Here is a 20,002-nt window from a genome sequence, read left to right on the forward strand (position 1 = left end):
CAGACCATTGAGAAGAAATATTTTCAACAGCGCTAGACAGAAAGACTAGTTTGCGTCTTCCTATGTCTGGTGTTGTTGTCTAGTGCTATTGAAAATATTTCCTGTCATGGAGCAGCAACTCGACCAGTCTGCCATCCTTCTACACATATCAATATCTATCAAAAACAATGCACTGATACAATGGACAAGCAGAGGACACAGAGTGCTGTAATTCCTTCCTTATTGGAAATCTACTCTACCGTGGTGGATTCCCCTGAAACGTTTTACCGGTATCATTCCTGCCTCGAGTTATAGATCAATTCACTGTCGTTCTGCCATATGCTAGCGCTATCGCCTAGCTCAGTTGATAGACTTACCCGGAGAGGCTATGATCCCGGGTTCGAAGCCTCCACCAGAACAAACTTTTCTTTGCCTACGAAGTTTCTGCAGAAGGTGTTTAGCTTCCCTTTGAAGCCGTATGGCTGTGCTTGGATGGAAGTTATGGAGTATTTGCTCCCTGTTTCGCAACAGTTATCAGCCCGGAGGGACAAACAACTTAGCAAGCAAACAATATATCTCACCTGTTTTCCAGGTAAAAGTCGATGAAATAATTGGGAGAATTGACGACGCCAGCTTGTGTCATGGAGTTGCCGTCGGTCGCTATTTCTGTCAGGTAGCCGTCCACTTCCAGGAGGCTGCGCAGCTCCGGAATCTGCGAAACGAAAAGCTCAGGACGGGTCTTCAGCTCAGTCGCGGTATTTATTATTTTATGCATATGTTGAAAATACAATAAATGTTTTCGCTGTTGAGAGTACTCATACAACGGGGGTCCATGGTAGAGAGAGGGTGTGGTAGATGGTCCTTGGCGAGGAGGGGAAAACCTCAGGTTGCTTGAGCCAACGTTTCGACAAAGGGACTTGTCTTTGTCTGGGCAAAGCGTTCATCATTGGCAGGGATTAAATAGGGCCTTCGCTCCGAGGAGGAAGGCACCGGGGGTGGGGAAGGAAAGTGGTGTGAGAGGGGATGCGTGTCAGGAAGGGGAGGGAGGTGAATCTTGATTCGTTAAGCTGCAGTAGTGGAAAAACTTATATCCGGGGGGTGTGTAATGAACAAAGGCTTTGAAGGGGCTGCGACGGGGGGGAGGCGCTAGGTGGACCTGTAAAACTCAGATAAGATTATTAGTCAGCGTGGTACAGGGAAATGAGAACAAGGCAAACAAAATAGGCTTGCACTGGAAGGAGAAAGAAAGGGGGGGGGGGGGGCATTTCCAAGGAAGGACAAGGCGGGGGGGGGGGGGGGGGATGGCTCGAGTTCAGAGAAAAGCCAAAAGGTGGGGGTAACAGGAATGTCATGGTTTCCGAGAACTGATAGTAGGGGATTAGGAGGAAAAAAAAAGGTGAACAAAGGGAGAGGGTGAGAAGGCCGGAAATGCGGTGGAAGATATGACGTGGGAAGGGTGCAAATAGCGATAATATACTTATGCCAGGTTCTAGGCAATGGTCTGACCACGTGCAAGACATTTGTTAATTTAAAATTATGCTAACCCTGGAATGTACCTGAGAGATTCCAGGTTTCCTCTGGACATGTTAATCCCTGTTGGTTGCAGTTTTAAATTCGTGGATTAGGAATGCTTCTCTGTATTTTCTGTCGATTTGAAGCCTGACTGAAGAATGAACAATTTGGGTTCGTCGAATTTGTGATGGCGTTGATTAAAATGGGTCGACACTGCCTTCTGTTCATTCCGTGTTGTGTGAGCCCGGTGCCAGTTTAATCTGGCACTCATTGTTTGTCCGGTTTTTCCGATATATTGTTTCTAGCAGAAGGAGCACTAGAGCATGTAGATAATATTGGACGATGTGCAGTCAAAACTGGTCTTTATATCGAAACTGAAATCGCTTGCCGTACTTTTAACCGTAGTGTCTCTTTGTAAATGTTTGCTTGGCTTGCATCTAGGTCGAGAGCATGAAGTTACTGTCGGTGGTGGTTTCTTACCTAGCCTAGCATGCACCAGGATGTCCTTCAGGTTTGTGTTGCGTCTGTATGTTACCCTTGGTGCGTCGGAAAATATTTTCTTGAGACGGTCGTCACCAGTTAAAATGGGGTGGGATTACCGCAGGATATTGTTTATGTTTGGAAACGCGTTTGAGTATTTCGTTATAAGTGCAGGGGGTCGTTGACTGTTAGCTTTTGTTCGTTTTTTAAGAACTACATCTCGTTTCAAAGTGGTTGCTCGTTGGAACGCATTATTAAGGGTTGTCTGTGGATGGTTTCTGGTGATTAGTGTGTTTTTTAGCGAGTGGAGGTGTTTCAGTTAGTCGTCGTTGTCGCTACATATTCTTCTTAGTCTCGTTGCCTGTCCTACGAATATACCTTGTTAGCAGTCTCTTGGATGATGGCTAGTGAAATCTAAGTATTGTTGTCGGTCAGTAGGCTTCCTGTAAAGTGTGGTTTTTAGCTTGCTATTTTCTAAATGGACAGTGGTGTCAAGGAAATTGACTTGCGTTTTCGAGGAGTTGAAGGTGAATTTAATGCTGGAGTGGCATGAATTGAAATGTGTGACGAATGCCTTCAGGGCTTCAGCCCCATATCATGAAAATGTCGTCTATGTAACGCAGGTATATAAGTGGTTTTTTAGAAATTAATTTAGAAGTTTAGATTCTAGTAGCCCCATAAAAATGTTCGCGTAGGTGGGTGCGAAGGGAGTGCCCAGCTTGTTCCAAATACTTGAAGGTAGTAAGAAGATCAGAAGTGCAAGATGCCGGGCTAGTTGGTAATCCATGATGAAAAACAGCGCAAGGAACGGGACGAAAACACAAAGGAAGAAGCACAGACACGGGCGCTGACTAACAACTGAAATTTTATTTCGATGCAGGACACATATATAAAGTACAAAGAGGGAGGTGTGTCCAAGGCGATCCGGCACAATCACCGAAACAGTGTAGTCACGTCCAAGGGTAAAAACGATAAAAGGTGAAAAGGCCGAAAGAAAGACAAAAAGCGATAAAACCACGGTGTAAGAGGCCGGGACGGAAAGTGAAAGCGATGAAAACGATGAAAAAAGATATGCACATAGCCAAAAGGCAAAAAAAAACCGCGTTACACTAACGGTGAAAAACGGGACTAAAATCGCGGCACAAGGTGATTAACAAAAAGGACAGAGAGGGGCATTTAAGAATAGGATTAAACATTTACCCTGCGTCTAAGAAAAGCCAATTCTTTTTGCGACAAGCACAGGGAGGGTGCACTAACACATTGTTCCTTTGCGTTGTGGATTTCGAATGCTTCTACGATTTCCCTGGATATCCTATCCCGTCCTCTAGCAAGAATTGTGCAGCGATTGAAATCTGGGTAACAGGTTTCGTCCGGATCATCATCTTTACGTTTGCACTTTTTGGAGTGCTTGGCAAGGTGCCCAGAAATTGCAATACTGTCTACATTATTCCTGTGCTCTTGAAGCCTAATGTGAGGCACCTGCCTGTTTGGCCAATGTATCTCTTCCCACAGGATACAGGCAGAGAGTAGACGACGCCGGTTTTGCAGGGGACGAGTTGTTTCGAATTAGTCTGCCCACACCCACGGGCGATCAGAGGTTTGTTCACCTTCGGGCATGGGCGGAAAGCTTGTTTGGCGCTGAAAAGACAACGTCAACCCCTGAACGTTTCCAGACCTTTTTGAGGCGGTGGCTGACCTCATGAATGTAGGGCATTACGACCACTCCTCTGTTCTCCCTGTTGGACGCCTCCTGCGCGTCATGTCGTCCTTGTTTCTTGGCGACAGACCCGGCCACGGACACCAGAACGTTCAGGGGATATCCGGCGGTTGACAGGCGCTCGACCTGGTTGCTGAAACTATCCTGGAAATGATGTTCACAGGACTTCTGAAGCGCATTTTGAAAGCCAAGTCTTACTATCCCTCTCTTAACGAGTTTTGTCTGCAGACATAAAAGGCAGGAGAGGTTTTTTACCCCTGGGCTGATAGGACCAGCAGGTATGCTGGTTAGAGAAATGCAGTCGCAAGTCCAGAAATCTGATTGAGCATTCATGCGGTGTTTCATGCGTCAAAGCCAGAGGAATACATTGGCCAAACATAGAAAGAATTTCGGATACCATAGGGTTAAATGCTTCGTGGCTGCAATTCAAAAGAACGAGATAGTCATCCACGTAACGAAAAATTTTTACTACGCACGTATCAGCGATCCTGTCATTCAACATGCTATCGTATCTAGCAAGGAAGAGTTCGCTTAGAATAGGTGCTACGCAAGAGCCTATGCAGGCACCTTGTTTTTGTATATATGCATGTTCACCTGACGTAACATAGGAAGAATTCAGATAAAATTTCACAAGTCGTAGAAAATCACCGATGGAAAGCCCTACTTCATTCTGAAAATTCACGGCTCCGAAGGTGTCGATAGCTTCTTCAATGCAAGGCAGCAGTTCTCTGTGCGGTAAAGAATAATATAAATCTTTGATGTCGACCGAGAAGGCGTTTAGGTTGCGGTCATGTTTAATACTTAAAAAATTTATATCCTTTTTTGAGCCATCAATCACAAATGGGTCATCAACGGTTAGCAATTTTAACTTGTCTCTAAGAAAAATCGCGAGAAATTTCTGCCATGCCTCTTTTTCAGATGCGATTACACGGAAAGGTATTCCAGGCTTGTGGGTTTTAGCGGAAAAAAACACAGATCCACTGAGACGACTCGCGGTATTAAGTTTACAAGCCAAATTGTCCAGTTTTAGGGACTTACATAAGCCACGGCTTGCTTTTTCACCTTGGAGAGGTTGGCGTGGTTCCTATTGAATACAGTCTCGAGGGCGCTTGTGGCTCGGGCTTCTCGGGCTCGTGCGGATGGTTGGACAGAAAGCACCCGATAGTGACAAGACCAGATGCATCTCGGAAGGCGTTGATGTACTCCGCAAGTACGAGCCATTCTCCAAAAAGTTTACAGTGCGTCAGACCATCAACTATCTCCGAAACAATGAACTATACTTCTGGTCCCTTCTGACAAAGAAGGTGGCTTTACCGTACTATCCGCAGGTGAATTTAGCTCAAGAGCCACCAGCGCCTTCGAGACTGCATTCAATAGAAACCACGCCAACCTCTCCAAGGTGAAAAAGCAAGCCGTGGCTTTATGTAAATCCCTAAAACTGGACAATTTGGCTTGTAAACTCAATACCGCGAGTCGTCTCAGTGGATCTGTGTTTTTTTCCGCTAAAACCCACAAGCCTGGAATACCTTTCCGTGTAATCGCATCTGAAAAAGAGTCATGGCAGAAATTTCTCGCGATTTTTCTTAGAGACAAGTTAAAATTGCTAACCGTTGATGACCCATTTGTGATCGATGGCTCAAAAATGGCTCATAAATTTTTTAAGTATTAAACATGACCGCAACCTAAACGCCTTCTCGGTCGACATCAAAGATTTATATTATTCTTTACCGCACAGAGAACTGCTGTCTAGCATTGAAGAAGCTATCGACACCATCGGAGCCGTGAATTTTCAGAATGAAGTAGGCCTTTCCATCGGTGATTTTCTACGACTTGTGAAATTTTATCTGAATTCTTCCTATGTTATGTCAGGTGAACATGCATATATACAAAAACAAGGTGTCTGCATAGGCTCTTGCGTAGCACCTATCCTAAGCGAACTCTTCCTTGCTAGATACGATAGCATGTTGAATGACAGGATCGCTGATACGTGCGTAGTAAAAATTTTTCGTTACGTGGATGACTATCTCGTCCTTTTGAATTGCAGCCACGAAGCATTTAACCCTATGGTATCCGAAATTCTTTCTATGTTTGGCCAATGTATTCATCAGATTTGACGCAAGAAACACCGCATGAATGCTCAATCAGATTTCTGGACTTGCGACTGCATTTCTCTAACCATCATACCTGCTGGTCCTATCAGCCCAGGGGTAAAAAACCTCTTCTGCCTTTTACGTCTGCCCATACAAAACTCGTTAAGAGAGGGATAGTAAGACTTTGCTTTCAAAATGCGCTTCAGAAGTCCTGTGAACATCATTTCCAGGATAGTTTCAGCAACCAGGTCGAGCGCCTGTCAACCGCCGGATATCCCCTGAACGTTCAGGTGTCCGTGGCCGGGTCCGTCGCCAAGAAACAAGGACGACATGACGCGCAGGAGGCGTCCAACAGGGAGAACAGAAGAGTGGTCGTAATGCCCTACATTCATGAGGTCAGCCACCGCCTCAAAAAGGTCGCGAAACGTTCAGGGGTTGACGTTGTCTTTTCAGCGCCAGTCAAGCTTTCCGCCCTATGGCCGAAGGTGAACAAACCTCTGATCGCCCGTGGGTGTGGGCAGACTCAATCGGAACAACTCGATCCCTGCAAAACCGGCGTCGTCTACTCTCTGCCCGTATCCTGTGGGAAGAGATACATTGGCCAAACAGGCAGGTGCCTCAACATTAGGCTTCAAGAGCACAGGAATAATGTAGACAGTATTGCAATTTCTGGGCACCTTGCCAAGCTCTCCAAAAAGTGCAAACGTAAAGATGATGATCCGGACGAAACCTGTTACCCAGATTTCAATCGCTGCACAATTCTTGCTAGAGGACGGGATAGGATATCCAGGGAAATCGTAGAAGCATTCGAAATCCACAACGCAAAGGAACAATGTGTTAGTGCACCCTCCCTGTGCTTGTCGCAAAAAGAATTGGCTTTTCTTAGAGGCAGGGTAAATGTTTAATCCTGTTCTTAAATGCCCCTCTCTGTCCTTTTTGTTAATCACCTTGTGCCGCGATTTTAGTCCCGTTTTTCACCGTTAGTTTACCGCGGTTTTTTTTTGCCTTTTTGCTATGTGCATATCTGTTTTCATCGTTTTCATCGCTTTCACTTTCCGTCCCGGCCTCTTACACAGTGGGTTTATCGCTTTTTGTCTTTCTTTCGGCCTTTCCACCTTTTATCGTTTTTACCCTTGGACGTGACTACACTGTTTCGGTGATTGTGCAGGATCGCCTTGGACACACCCCCCTCTTTGTACTTTATATATGTGTCCTGCATCGAAATAAAATTTCAGTTGTTAGTCAGCGCCCGTGTCTGTGTCTTCTTCCTTCGTTTTTTCGTCCCGTTCCTTGCTCTGTTTTTCATCATAGTAAGAAGAATCGAATTCAAAGTAGTTGAGTGTTAGTACCAATTCAAGTAGCGTGAGGTACACTTCAGTTTCGTGCGGGTGAGGACTTTGAGTTAGAATTTTGGAGAGTGCGTCGATACCTTCATTTATGGGAATATTTGTGTACAAAGCGGCGACGTCAAGTGTGATAAGTATGCTATCTGCTGGGATAATGGAAGCGTCATTCAGGGACTCTATTATGCGGATAAAGTGCAGTGTATCCTCGACAAAGGAAGGGAAGTGGGTGGGAATATATGCAAGATATTTGTTCAGGAAAATTGATAAGTTCTCTATGGGCGTGTTATTGTTTGAAACGATAGGTCTGCCGGGGATATCAGCGGTAAACAAGTCTTCTGCGGAAACCTTATGGATTTTGGGAAGTAGGTAAAAGCGTCCTGCCTGTTTGTTTAGCGGATTTAAGAAGTGGTAGTCGGACTGCTTGATTAGTTCCCTTGATAATAAGTTTGCCAGTTTGTTCAGAATCAATTTGCAGAACTCTGAAGTGGCATCTGAATCTCTGCGGCGGGACTCTGCTCCGCTGCTGGGATGTAACCAGCCTTAATCCCATCTCTCTCAAAGCCGAAAGCACATGGACGCCGGAAGCGCAGCAGAGTCCCGAATTAGACTTGTACATTAAATCTGTCTCGAAAGAAATTATAGAGCAAACAAAGCAAGCTCGAAAACGCAGAAACGTTACCCCAACGGAACAGGCTACTCTGAACCACTTAGCTTCTAGAACCGATATAGTCATTCAGCCTGCAGACAAAGGAGGTAGCATAGCTATCCTGCTGGCCGAGAAATACAAAAAAGAAGCTTTCAGGCAACTCAACAACCCTTGTCATTATAGGAAATTAGTTTCAGATCCCACTTCAGAGGTCTGCAAATTGATTCTGAACAAACTGGCAAACTTATTATCAAGGGAACTAATCATGCAGTCCGACTACCACTTCTTAAATCCGGTAAACCAACAGGCAGGACGCTTTTACCTACTTCCCAAAATCCATAAGGTTTCCGCAGAAGACTTGTTTACCGCAGACATCCCCGGCAGACCTATCGTTTCAAACAATATCACGCCCACAGAGAACTTTTAAATTTTCCTGAACAACTATCTTGCAATATTCACTCCCACCTCCCTTCCTTTGTCGAGGATACACCGCACTTTCTCCGCATAATAGAGTCTCTGAATGACGCTTCCATTATCCCAGCAGATAGCATACTTGTCACACTTGACGTCGCCGCTTTGTACACAAATATTCCCATTAATGAAGGTATCGACGCACTCTTAAAAATTCTAACTCAAAGTCCTCACCCGCACGAAACTGAAGTGTACCTCACGCTACTTGAATTGGTACTAACACTCAACTGCTTTGAATTCGATTCTTCTTACTACCTTCAAGTATTTGGAACAAGCATGGGCACTCCCTTCGCACCCACCTACGCGAACATTTTTATGGGGCTACTAGAATCTAAACTTCTAAATTCTTTCTAGAAAAAACCACTTATATACCTGCGTTACATAGACGACATTTTCATGATATGGGAGCATGGGGCTGATACCCTGAAGGCATTCGTCACACATTTCAATTCATGCCACTCCAGCATTAAATTCACCTTCAACTCATCGAAAACGCAAGTCAATTTCCTTGACACCACTGTCCATTTAGAAAATAGCAAGCTAAAAACCACACTTTACAGGAAGCCTACTGACTGACAACAATACTTAGATTTCTTAAGCAGAACCGAAAACTGGTCGAGTTGGTGAACGTTCAACATTATGTACAGCGCGAAAAACTAAGTCAGGGGAAGAAACACGCAAACAAACAAGCGCTGCTATCAACTGAAAATTTTATTAGGAAACTAGTGGTTATAAAGGCTTCAACCCAGCACGCGCAGGCGCACAAAGCATGAAACAACAAAACAACAAAAACAGCGAAAGAGAAACAGCAAACCAACCACACGTGCGCATTAGCCTCATTGCACTGCAGCAGTACTATCAAGATATTCTAGTTCTACCTGGTGTAACACCACCGAAGGTTTTGCAACGCATGGAATGCGCGATGTGGCGATGAGATACGCCTCCACTATTTCCCGGCACTTCTGATCCCTGTGCCTGAAGACAACGTCAGCACGCCCCAAGTCAGGAGTACACACGCTGTCATTTTCCTTACTGCAGTCACGGCAGTGCAGAACGAGATTAGACGAAGCGGCAAACGTCCCCAGCGACCTCTCGTGCTCTCTCAGGCGGACGTTGAGGCGCCTTCCAGTCTGCCCATAATAAATTTTCCCACATGATACGGGTATTCTGTACACAACGCCCATGTTGAACGGCACGTATGTGTTGGCGTGTCTGACAGCGCATGCTCCTGCAATGGGCCTCGACTCGTCCATTCTTCTCCTGACCGCGGCACAAATCTTGCCAACCTTATTCTCAGCAGTAAAAACCACTTGTATGCCAAACCTACCTGCGACTTTCTTTAGACGATGGGAGACACCATGCAGATATGGAATGGGAGCAACATTTTTGTGGTCGGAACTTTCCTGGGCTTTTTGGACACCCCCTTTGATCTTCACCAAGAGCCACTCCGCCAGACGCGCGAGGCTCTGTACCGCAAAGCCAGCCTCTTTGAGCCTAGAAACCTGTGCGTAGAAGCTTTCCTCCACCAAGTGTGGGCAGGACTTCTTCAACGATGACGCAAGGAATGACATTGCTATGCCATCTTTAACAAGCCTCGAATGACCAGACTCGTGGCTCAGAAGGGACTGTTCGTTTGCGTGTTTCTTCCCTGTCTTAGTTTTTCGCGCTGTACATAATGTTGAGCTTAGATTTCACTAGCCATCATCCAAGACACTGCAAACAAGGTATATTCGTAGACAGGCAACGAGACTAAGAAGAATATGTAGCGACGGCGACGACTACCTGAAACACCTACACTCGCTAAAAAACACACTAATCACCAGAAACCATCCACAGACAACCCTTAATAATGCGTTCCAACGAGCAACCACTTTTAAACGAGATGTAGTTCTTAAAAAACGAACAAAAGCTAACAGTCAACGACCCCCTGCACTTATAACGAAATACTCAAACGCGCTTCCAAACATAAACAATATCCTGCGGAAATACCACCCCATTTTAACTGGTAACGACCGTCTCAAGAAAATATTTTCCGACGCACCAAGGGTAACATACAGACGCAACACAAACCTGAAGGACATCCTGGCTCGGTAAGAAACCACCACCGACAGTAACTTCATGCTCTCGACCTAGATGCAAGACATGCAAACATTTACAAAGGGACACTACGGTTATAAGTACGGCAAGCGATTTCAGTTTCGATATAAAGAGCAGTTTTGACTGCACATCGTCCATTATTCTCTACATGTTCCAGTGCTCCTTCTGCCAGAAACAATATATCGGAGAAACCGGGCAAACAATGAGTGCCAGATTAAACGGGCATCGGGCTCACACAACACGGAATGAACAGAAGGCAGTGTGGACCCATTTTAATCAACGCCATCTCAAATTCGACGAACTCAAATTGTTCATTCTTCAGTCAGGCTTCAAATCGACTAGATACAGAAAATACAGAGAAGCATTCCTAATCCACAAATTTAAAACACTGCAACCAACAGGGATTAACATGAACAGAGGAAACCTGGAATCTCTCAGGGACATTCCATGGTTAGCATAACTTTAAAATAACAAACGTCTTGCACGTGGTCAGACCGTTTCTTAGAACCTTGCATAAGTGTATTATCGCTCTTCGCATCCTTCCCACGTCATATCTTCCACCACATTTCCGGCCTTCTCCCCCTCTCCCTTTGTTTACCTTTTATTTTTTTTCGTAATCCCCTACTATCAGTTCTGGGAAACCATGACATTCCTGTTACCCCCTCCGCCCCCACCTTTTGGCTTTCTCTGAACTCGAGCCATTCCCCCCCTCCCCCCTGCCTTGTCCTTCCTTGGAAATGCCCCCCCCCCCTTTCTTTCTCCTTCCAGTGCCAGCCTATTTTGTTTTCCTTGTTCTCATTTCCCTGTGCCACGCTGACTAATCCTCTTATCTAAGTTTTACAGGTCCACCCAGCGCCTCCCCCTGTCGCAGCCCCTTGAAAGCCTTTGTTCGTTACACACCCCGGGATATAAGTTTTTCCACTATTGCAGCTTAACGAATCAAGATTCACCTCCCTCCCCTTCCTGACACGCATCCCCTCTCACACCACTTTCCTTCCCCCACCCCCGGGGCCTTCCTCCTCGGAGCGAAGGCCCTATTTAATCCCTGCCAATGATGAACGCTTTGCCCAGACAAAGACAAGTCCCCTCGTCGAAAAGTGGCTCAAGCAACCTGAGGTTTTCCCCTCCCTTGTTCATGTTGTGATCATGCAACGGGGGTTAGGGAGCGCGATGTACTTCGGAATCAAACACAAAGAAATCACGGAAACCTAGCGATACAGTTAGCGGGAAAAAAGAGACTGCTACTCTACGCTAGACAGATAGTTTAGCATAACCTGATAGCAAATTTGTCATTTTCATCTGAAACAACGCTGTTACAAGAAAGAATATTAAGTAAAAGCGATGTATACGGCCGACCCCACTTGAAGACACGTGTAGGGGCCATGCGTGACGTATACACGAGCTTTCTGATGCAACAGAAATTTCTACCTCCCGGTGGGCAAACACACTCGAAATGCGAGTGTGTAAAACACACGACGCAGAGTAAGGTTAGCTGAAAACACGAGCGCTGAATCTCTCTCCTCTCATTCTGTGCAGTGAGGCTGCGCGTAGCCGCTGTACGAAGCGAGCTCGTCACGGCAAGCTCTAAACGGCATTCACAGTCTAGTGCACTGCACGGGCTCGGGCCGGCCCGAAAACACGGGCCCGGTCCGGCCCGCGGGCCGGGCCGGGCCGCGACATATGTTTTGCCGGGCCTGGGCCGGGCCCGGGCCTGAAGTTGCGGGCCCGGGCCGGCCTCGGGCTTAAAGCTGGGGACCCGAGCCAGGCTTGGGTCCGTACAGAAACGTCTGGTGTCCGACTATTCATTCACTATTGCAGAGTGAATTACAAAACTGCGGCATTGGAGCAGCGACACGGATGAGCTATGGGTTATAGTACACGCTGAGAAAAAAACTAAGCTTTTTATGCGAAGCATACTACTTTAGCTACCACTTCAGCCCTTCACCGTGGTTATGCGCCTCCAAATCACGTGGTACATGACGTCACACTACGTGACACGATGACGTCACGACAGTGGAGAAACGGGGGCCCACTTCGCGCCGTCGCTGTGGTTGTGCGCCTCCAAATCACGTGATACATGATGTCACACCACGTGACACGATGACGTCACGACAGTGGAGAAACGGGGGCCCACCTCGCGCCGTCGCTGTGGTTGTGCGCCTCCAAATCACGTGATACATGACGTCACACGTGACACGATGACGTCACGACAGTGGAGAAACGGGGGCCCACCTCGCGCCGTCGCTGTGGTTGTGCGCCTCCAAATTACGCGACACGATGATGCTTCGCATTCTCCAGGCTTAACCAAGTTAAGCCTCAGCCATTTTTTCATTGACTTATTTATTTCCTTATTTCCACGCCGCGGTGGCTTAGTGTCATTACTGAGCCGGGGAACCAGGGTTTGCTCCTAGCCTCGGCGGCCGCATTTCTATTTAGGCGGCAAGCATGACAGCCATGTACTTTGCAGTATCATTACTCGTTGAAGAAACCCAGGTGGTCGAAATGATCCGGAGCCCTCTGCTTGAGTATCTCTCACAACCTGAATCCCCTTGCGCCCTTAAGCCACCAAAACGTAGCTTTTATTCTATAGCTATATTTTTCTCATGTGAGAAAATTCACAAACTAAAGCGGGTTTGGTTTTCTTTTTGACCAGCTGACCGGAACATCTCGTAAAAGAAATAGCCACAAAAGCTCGCGAGAGTTTGTAAATATTATCTCATAACCCCATCTATCCCTCCTCGCTTCTTCAGCCTGGTTGCCATGACAAGTGTTTTGGCCTGTAAGTTATCACGTGGTTCGCGCGTTATCTTCTGCTCCACCAGTAAGAGTAAAAATTCAACCGGTCTTAATTGGCCATTCATTGTTCGTAATCCCAAAACATACCTATACAGAAATGTTTAGGACGCTTATAGTCTTCAAACACCGTGAAATACTCAAGCCTTTTAGCTTTCGTTTCTGCTGAAAGGCGACCAGTTCGGCTGAGTTCAACCTATGAGATCACGTTCACTAAAAAAAATGTCATCCCACTGCTTGCTAGGCAGCTTTAATGTTTATACTTCGCCGGCGGCAAACTGTAACTGATTAAAATCATAGGGGAATGCAAAGTAGTCTGTTACACGCGTATGCAGCCCTTTTTGTTTGGCCCTCAGAACTTCCGAGTTTATCATTGCGCACTTACACGAGATCACTGTCCAAAAGATGGACCTGGCGAGCACTACTCTTAATCACTTCCTTCTGGGTTGAAAAGAACAAACTTTCTGCAAGCCAAACTGTGGGTTCATAACCTTTGTCGGAAAGTTTCTCATCGGTCTATTAGCAGTCTACTTGCTCAGAGTGAGCAGTATACCCCAAGCGTTACTGTGAAATGGGCCGGGCCGGGCTGGGCTTCACTCCGGGATTCACGGGCCGGGCCGGGCTCGCTAGAGCGATAGTTTAGCGGGCCTGTGCCGGGCCCGGGCTTGAAGCCGCGGGCCTGGGCCGGGATCGGGCTTCAGGTCTCGGGCCCGGGCCGGGCTTGGGCCTCAGATTGAGGTCCGTGCAGTGCTCTAATTCACACTGCGTGTGTTTCCTCCGCCGCCTATGGAGCGGTTTCGCTCTCACTTCAACCGTGGAATCGGCCGCTTTGTGCAGGCTGCCGGCGCTATGCAAAGGCAGAGTGTTTATTTCTGTTACGCGCGGTAGACCCACTAGGCACATTTTTCTATTACGCTCAACGAAAAACGTAACATTTTGACAGGAGCGTTTCGACATTTCGACCATAAGTACAGGCCCCTAAGAAGTATACGGCCAAAAGGGTTCGCTTCTGAGATGTTTAGCGGGGCTCCCTAGAACATCCGGCAATCCAAAGCTTGGGAGGATGGAGGACTCAAAGCTGTTAGTTGTTTGAGAGATTACGGTCACCTGGTATGCATAACAAGGCACGCTGAAGACCTCGCAAGCAAACCCCTTTGATCGATACTTTTGACAGGAGTGTTCACACGTGTCTGAAGCCTGCTTTGTGGCAGGCTGCCTACCGTGTTGAAGGCAGCCTGCCATGTGTGAAGGGTATATATGGGTTGAGGTCCCGTGGTTAAAGCCTTCGAGGTAAATGCCTTCACGGTGAAAGGTCAAAGACCTTCGTGGTAGGGGTCTTTTTAATAAGCTGGAAGGTCAAGAGCCTTTGCATCAAAGGCCTTCAAATTCCTTTACCACGTAAGGACCTTAAGTGCCCACCGTTACTAGCGCTGGTGCACAATAGTCCGGCCATAGCCATGCTCAGCATTCGGCAATTTTTTTTAGTAAGCGCTAATGCAGACACGGGCATGCATGCACGTCGTCAACGTGTGAGGCGCGGTGCGAGCGCGTGGTCTCCCATGTTTTCTGTGCAGCAGAAATGCGAATGGGCTTTTAGTTGTGCTGCAAATTATGTCAGAGAGAGAGAAAAAATTCAGGGGGCACTTTGACTGTCTAAAGTGGGTAGAGGCGGAAGCGTTTTCCGCACCACCTTTGCTGTTTCTGTGGCACCGGTGGCGTCACATATAATTGAGTACTAATTACTAAGTGATGACAAATCACTAATTAATGGTTAATTACTGATTAATGCCTGAATACTAATTAACTGCTAATTAATGACGCTTAAGCTTCGCCTTTAGGAGTGGAACGCGACAGCGCGTTGTAGCGCTGCCAGGGAGTCCACGGAACACCACCCGTTCAGCGCGATGCCTTGCCCTTTGAACGCAGCGCTTTTTGAGGAAAGGAAATGGCGCAGTAATTCTCTGTTATCTCGGTGGACACCTGAACCGCACCATAGAGGAAGGGAGGAAGTGGGAGTGAAAGAAGATAGATAAAGAGGAGCCGTAATGAAGAAAATGAAACTTGTATTTGAGGAAAGGAAATTACGCAGTAACTGTCTCACAAAATTCAGGGGGGCACTTTTTGGACCTAAAGTGTGGTCACTGATGCCCCCAAGAGTGGAACACGACAGCGTCTTGTAACGCTGCCAAGGAGTCCATAGAACTCCATCGCCCATTCGGTTCTACGCCTCGCTCGTCAGTAAATTGGTTTTTGAGGAAAGGAAATGTATCTGTCTCTCATTTGTCGGTGCACACCTAAACCTCGCGGGAAGGGAATGGAGGAGGATGAGAGTGAGTGAAGACACCGTATTCACTAGACGCGCCTTTGTTCATTCCAAACCATCGAGCTGGCATGGCGGAGTGGATAGCATACTCGTCTCTCGCGCCGAAGACCGGGGTTCGATTCCTGAGCTCGACCAATTTCTTAATCGGTTTTATTTATTTATATGGCCTGACTAGTAAAGCTAATTAGGCTAATTGGGTAATTAAGCAATTAACTGAGCTCAGTCCCACTTACTTGGAGCATCATATACGATCCCTTCAATTGGTTGTATGGTTACTAGCCAAAGTAGAATTGGCCCCGTTTGAAATTCGCGCACTGTGACGTCACGACCGTTTCCACCAATTGAAAAGCGTGACATTTTCTGTCGACAACTGCTGCTTACAACGATGAGATATTAAAGGCTTCCGCCTTAAAACTTTTATTTAAAAAGAGGAAGGTTGCTCGAGCAACTTGGGTGGCACCCCTAGTCCAAGGCGCCACTGGCTTTAGCTGACTGACGGACTTGCTGAACCAACTTAAGTTGCTGATCCAGGGTCAGGGCCACCTCCCACTGCTCATATGTCGGGTTGGATACAGTTAAGTGTTTTGGTTTCGTTGTACATTCCCACGATATGTGGTAGAGATATGTCAGAAATACTACGCGCCTCCACCATCACCTCTAATTAGGCTTATTAAACACAAAAGTTCACTATGCGGATCATCATGCACGCATTACGTGATGCGCCGGCAATCTTGGGAGGGTTTTCCGCGCGATAAATGTTCAGCCAGACGACGCGTATTCGTCTCCAATACCGTTTCTACCCTGCCGACCGCTACACCTGGCTACACCTCGCTACACCTGGGTGGGTACACCTGGGCGGAACGTACCTGCTGACTTGTTTCTGCTTACAACCCACAAAAAGCAATTCAGCAACACAGAAATCACAGCGACCACAGCACAGTCAGTCATAACGCTTGCCTTCGATCATAACTACAGCGTAGTCAGTCAACGAACTCGCGGCAGTCAGCAGCAGATTGCGCCACGTGATAAGCGATGCACGGGCAGTTGTTCACTCAAGCGTTGTGTTGAATGAAATAGTAGAGCGGCAAGCTGCGCTCGCTGGTGGATGTTCATCTTAAGAAAGGGGGTATTGCGCTCATGGACAACAGAAACAGAAGTGGACATGACGCGCTCGTCCGGTCCACCTCTGTTTCTGTTGCTCGTGAATGAAATAGGTCGAAGTGCAGCTTCTGCTGGCAGGCATTGAGCATCCCTCGAATCTTATGGTTGCACTTCACGGCAGCACACGACGCACCGGAGACCGCACGCTCGCGTTATTGTCACCCATGTATTCCTACGTGAGCCTGATCAGCAGTTTGCTCTGCAGACTGCGGCTATCGCCGATAACTTGGCGTTGTTCCTTTCGCACCCGTGAAGAAAAATTCAAGGGGGCACTTTGTTGACCTGAAGTGCAGTGTGGCGCAAGCCTTAAGCGCAGTGTTGCTGCTTATGTCACTGATCTGTGGTTAAGGTGTTAAGCTTCGCCTCTGAGTGGAACGCGACAGCGTCATGCAACGCTGTCAGGGAGTCCACAGAACGGCATTGTCCGTTCAGCTCTACGCCTTGATCGTCGGTAAATTGGTTTTTGAGGAAAGAAAATGTATCTGTCTCGCATATCTCGGTGGACACCTGCACCTCGCCGTAAGGGAAGGGAGTAAGATGGGAGTGAACGAAGACACCGCATTCACTAGACGCGCCTTTGTACATTCCAAACCATGGAGCTGGCATGGTGGAGTGGTTAGCGTGGTCGTCTCACACTCCGGAGACCGTGGTTCGATTCCCCAACGCGACCAATTTCCTACTGGGTTTTATTTATTTATCTGGTCAGACTATAAAGCTTAATTAGCAATCGGTTAATTTAGCAATTAGCTAAACTCAGTCCCACTTACTGGGAGCATCACTATACGATTCCTTTAATTGGTTGCATGGTTAGTAGCCAAAGTACGATTGGCCCCGTTTGAAATTCGCGCACTGTGACGTCACGACCATTTCGACGAATTGAAAAGCGTGACATTTCTGTCGACAACTCCTGCTTACAACGATGAGGCATTGAAGGCTACCGCCTTAATAGCTCTACCGTACGCCGACATTGAAACGAGACGTAGGCGCACGGGATGCTAGCATCGAAAATACCGTGGTGCGATGAGGAGGCCCGCACTTGAATCTTGCAGTCGTGACCACTCATTTCTCGCGACAGTGTTAATGGTGACGTCCAGGGGGAAACCGGGTGCCGGCGTTGCTGTATCGAGAAAATCCGGATTGGTCGACAGGGTCGTGACGTCGCAATCAGATCGTTTCGCGCAGATAATTCGAACACCGCATAACGGTCAAAGTACAGCACTGATTGCGTCATTACATCATTCCTCATTGGTCTACAGGGTCGTGACGCCATTCCACCCCCAATACGTAGTGCCCCGGAAGGAAGAAAACCAAATGCGTGGAAAATAAATATGGTCGAGCCTGGACTCCAACCATTGGCCCTTGGCCGTGATCCGGGCTCTGTGTCCCTCGACCCCAGGAGGACCGTTGATTCGGCTTGTTGGAACGGCTGCCTTCTGGGTCTTGTGGCAAATTAAAAATTTAAATAAAATAGGAAAGAAACAAAAATAAAATAACCTTAGGCATCTCTGCAAAGTGATATGCAAACAGGGCCTCGGCCACTGACGGAACCACGCCTCTGAAGGGATCCATTAAGGCTATCGCCTCATGCCCTTCAGGGAGAGCTTAAGTGTCCTCCAACTTCTAACGCAATAGCATTGTCAGGCTTATCGGCAACGAAACACGGTCTTGTTGACCACAAAAGCGTCTAAATATGAAATGATGACGTCACCATGGCATGAAGAAAAATGTTTCTTTCCCAGAAGCGTGCAATATAGCGCAGGACCTACAGATTACCAAGCGAGGACGCAACCCATAGTCCCCTAATCTGCGTTACCTCAAGGCTCTATGCTAAAAACTAGGTGACTCATTATGAAGAGAAAATAAACACACACACACACACGCACACGCACACACACACACACACACACACACACATACATACATACATACATACATACATACATACATACATACATACATACATACATACATACATACATACATATATATATATATATATATATATATATATATATAATGCAATAAAAGGGAAAATCTTGGCATGGTATGTAGTAGTAGTAAGAACGTAGACCAACGTTTGAAATGACGCTTGAAACAATTTATTGACGTTTCGACCGTAGAACGGCCTTCGTCAGAATGTCTGGATCGAGAGGGATGGCACAATTGTGCCATCCCTTTCGACGTTTATATATATATATATAAACGAAGCTTTCGCATCTAACACATACATGTATTTTTAAGCGTTCTCCGTAATCTTTCGGTTTCTGGCCGCATCTGCGGTGGAGAGCTCTTTTGCGAAGGCGTAAAAAAAATCGGCATCTGCGGCATCTGCGGTGGAGAGCTCTATTGCAAAGGCGTGAAAAAAATCGGCATCTGTGGCATCTGCGGTGGAGAGCTATTGCAAAGGGATGAAAAAATCGGCATCTGCGGCGTTTGCGGTGGAGAGCTCCATTGCAAAGGCATGAAAAAATTACACCCTCCCAGATAATTTTTCGCAGTCGCTTTGAATGCGGAAAGGATTAGGGACTTTCATTCCGCAGTCCCTTACCTACACAGCAACCTTTCGGCATACAAAAAAAAAATACATTGATAGTGTCCCCGACTAATAACTTAGTCATCTTGCATAGTTTAACTTTTCCCTTTTGTGCCTTTTTGAGGCATAAATAGAAGATATTTTAAGGAAAAAAGTCGGAAGGTGCTCCGGAAGTGTGATCAAGGGGCTGGAATGAGGGGGGAGGGGGAGATATTTTACAGACGAACGAACACAGACCAAGGGACGGGTATCTGTTGCTGCGTCAATCTCTGCTGCCTATGCTTCCCATCTTTTCTTTCCCATCTATTTCTATCAACTCCAGTCTGTCTGCACGCAGTAGTGATAGCGGCGCATTAGGAGGTAGTCCTTTTTTGTGGTGCAAACGGACGGACTAACAGATGTTGTAACCTAGCCTTTAAAACTCTTCCCAGAAACCAGCGGCGCCATTCCTCAAGGAGAACACTTCCGTCAAATCCCCATAAACTTTCGCTCTTTGCCGCGAAACATGCCTAAATACATTTTATTGCAGTGTTACTACAGTGTGAACGTGAACGCAACGGAAACTACATTGGATTTTTACTGCAAATACTTGCGCAACAGAACGCCTGCAATCTCCGTCCACAAAGGGCGAGCCTTCATGTAAACCGTGCGCCAAGAAATTGCTTGCGAGCAAAAATGTTGTCTTGTGTGTAGCTTTTGCCTGGACTGTTTCATAGTATACTGAGCTGTGTGAACTGCAGCAAGGCAGCGACCTTTGAATTAATGGCAGCAGCACCACTGGAGGACGCTAATTGAACGCGGGAAACCCCGCGGGAAACAAAATGAAGGATATATATATTTTTTCAAAAGCGCTG

The 20,002-nt window shown here is 46.9% G+C and overlaps 1 protein-coding gene across 1 annotated transcript in view; it reads right to left on the reverse strand.

The window, feature by feature from the left end:
- LOC149325863 (uncharacterized) overlaps positions 1–20,002 on the reverse strand; it is a 267,673-nt gene that overhangs the window by 232,821 nt on the left and 14,850 nt on the right. The window contains exon 4 of the mRNA XM_089562465.1: positions 561–691. Within this exon, the coding sequence (XP_089418591.1) occupies positions 561–691 (131 nt within the window). The remainder of the gene's footprint in view (positions 1–560; positions 692–20,002) is intronic.

This window comes from Amblyomma mixtum, chromosome 10, assembly GCF_055824585.1.
Source record: "Amblyomma mixtum isolate Tamu chromosome 10, ASM5582458v1, whole genome shotgun sequence".
Classification (NCBI taxonomy): Eukaryota; Metazoa; Arthropoda; class Arachnida; order Ixodida; family Ixodidae; genus Amblyomma; species Amblyomma mixtum.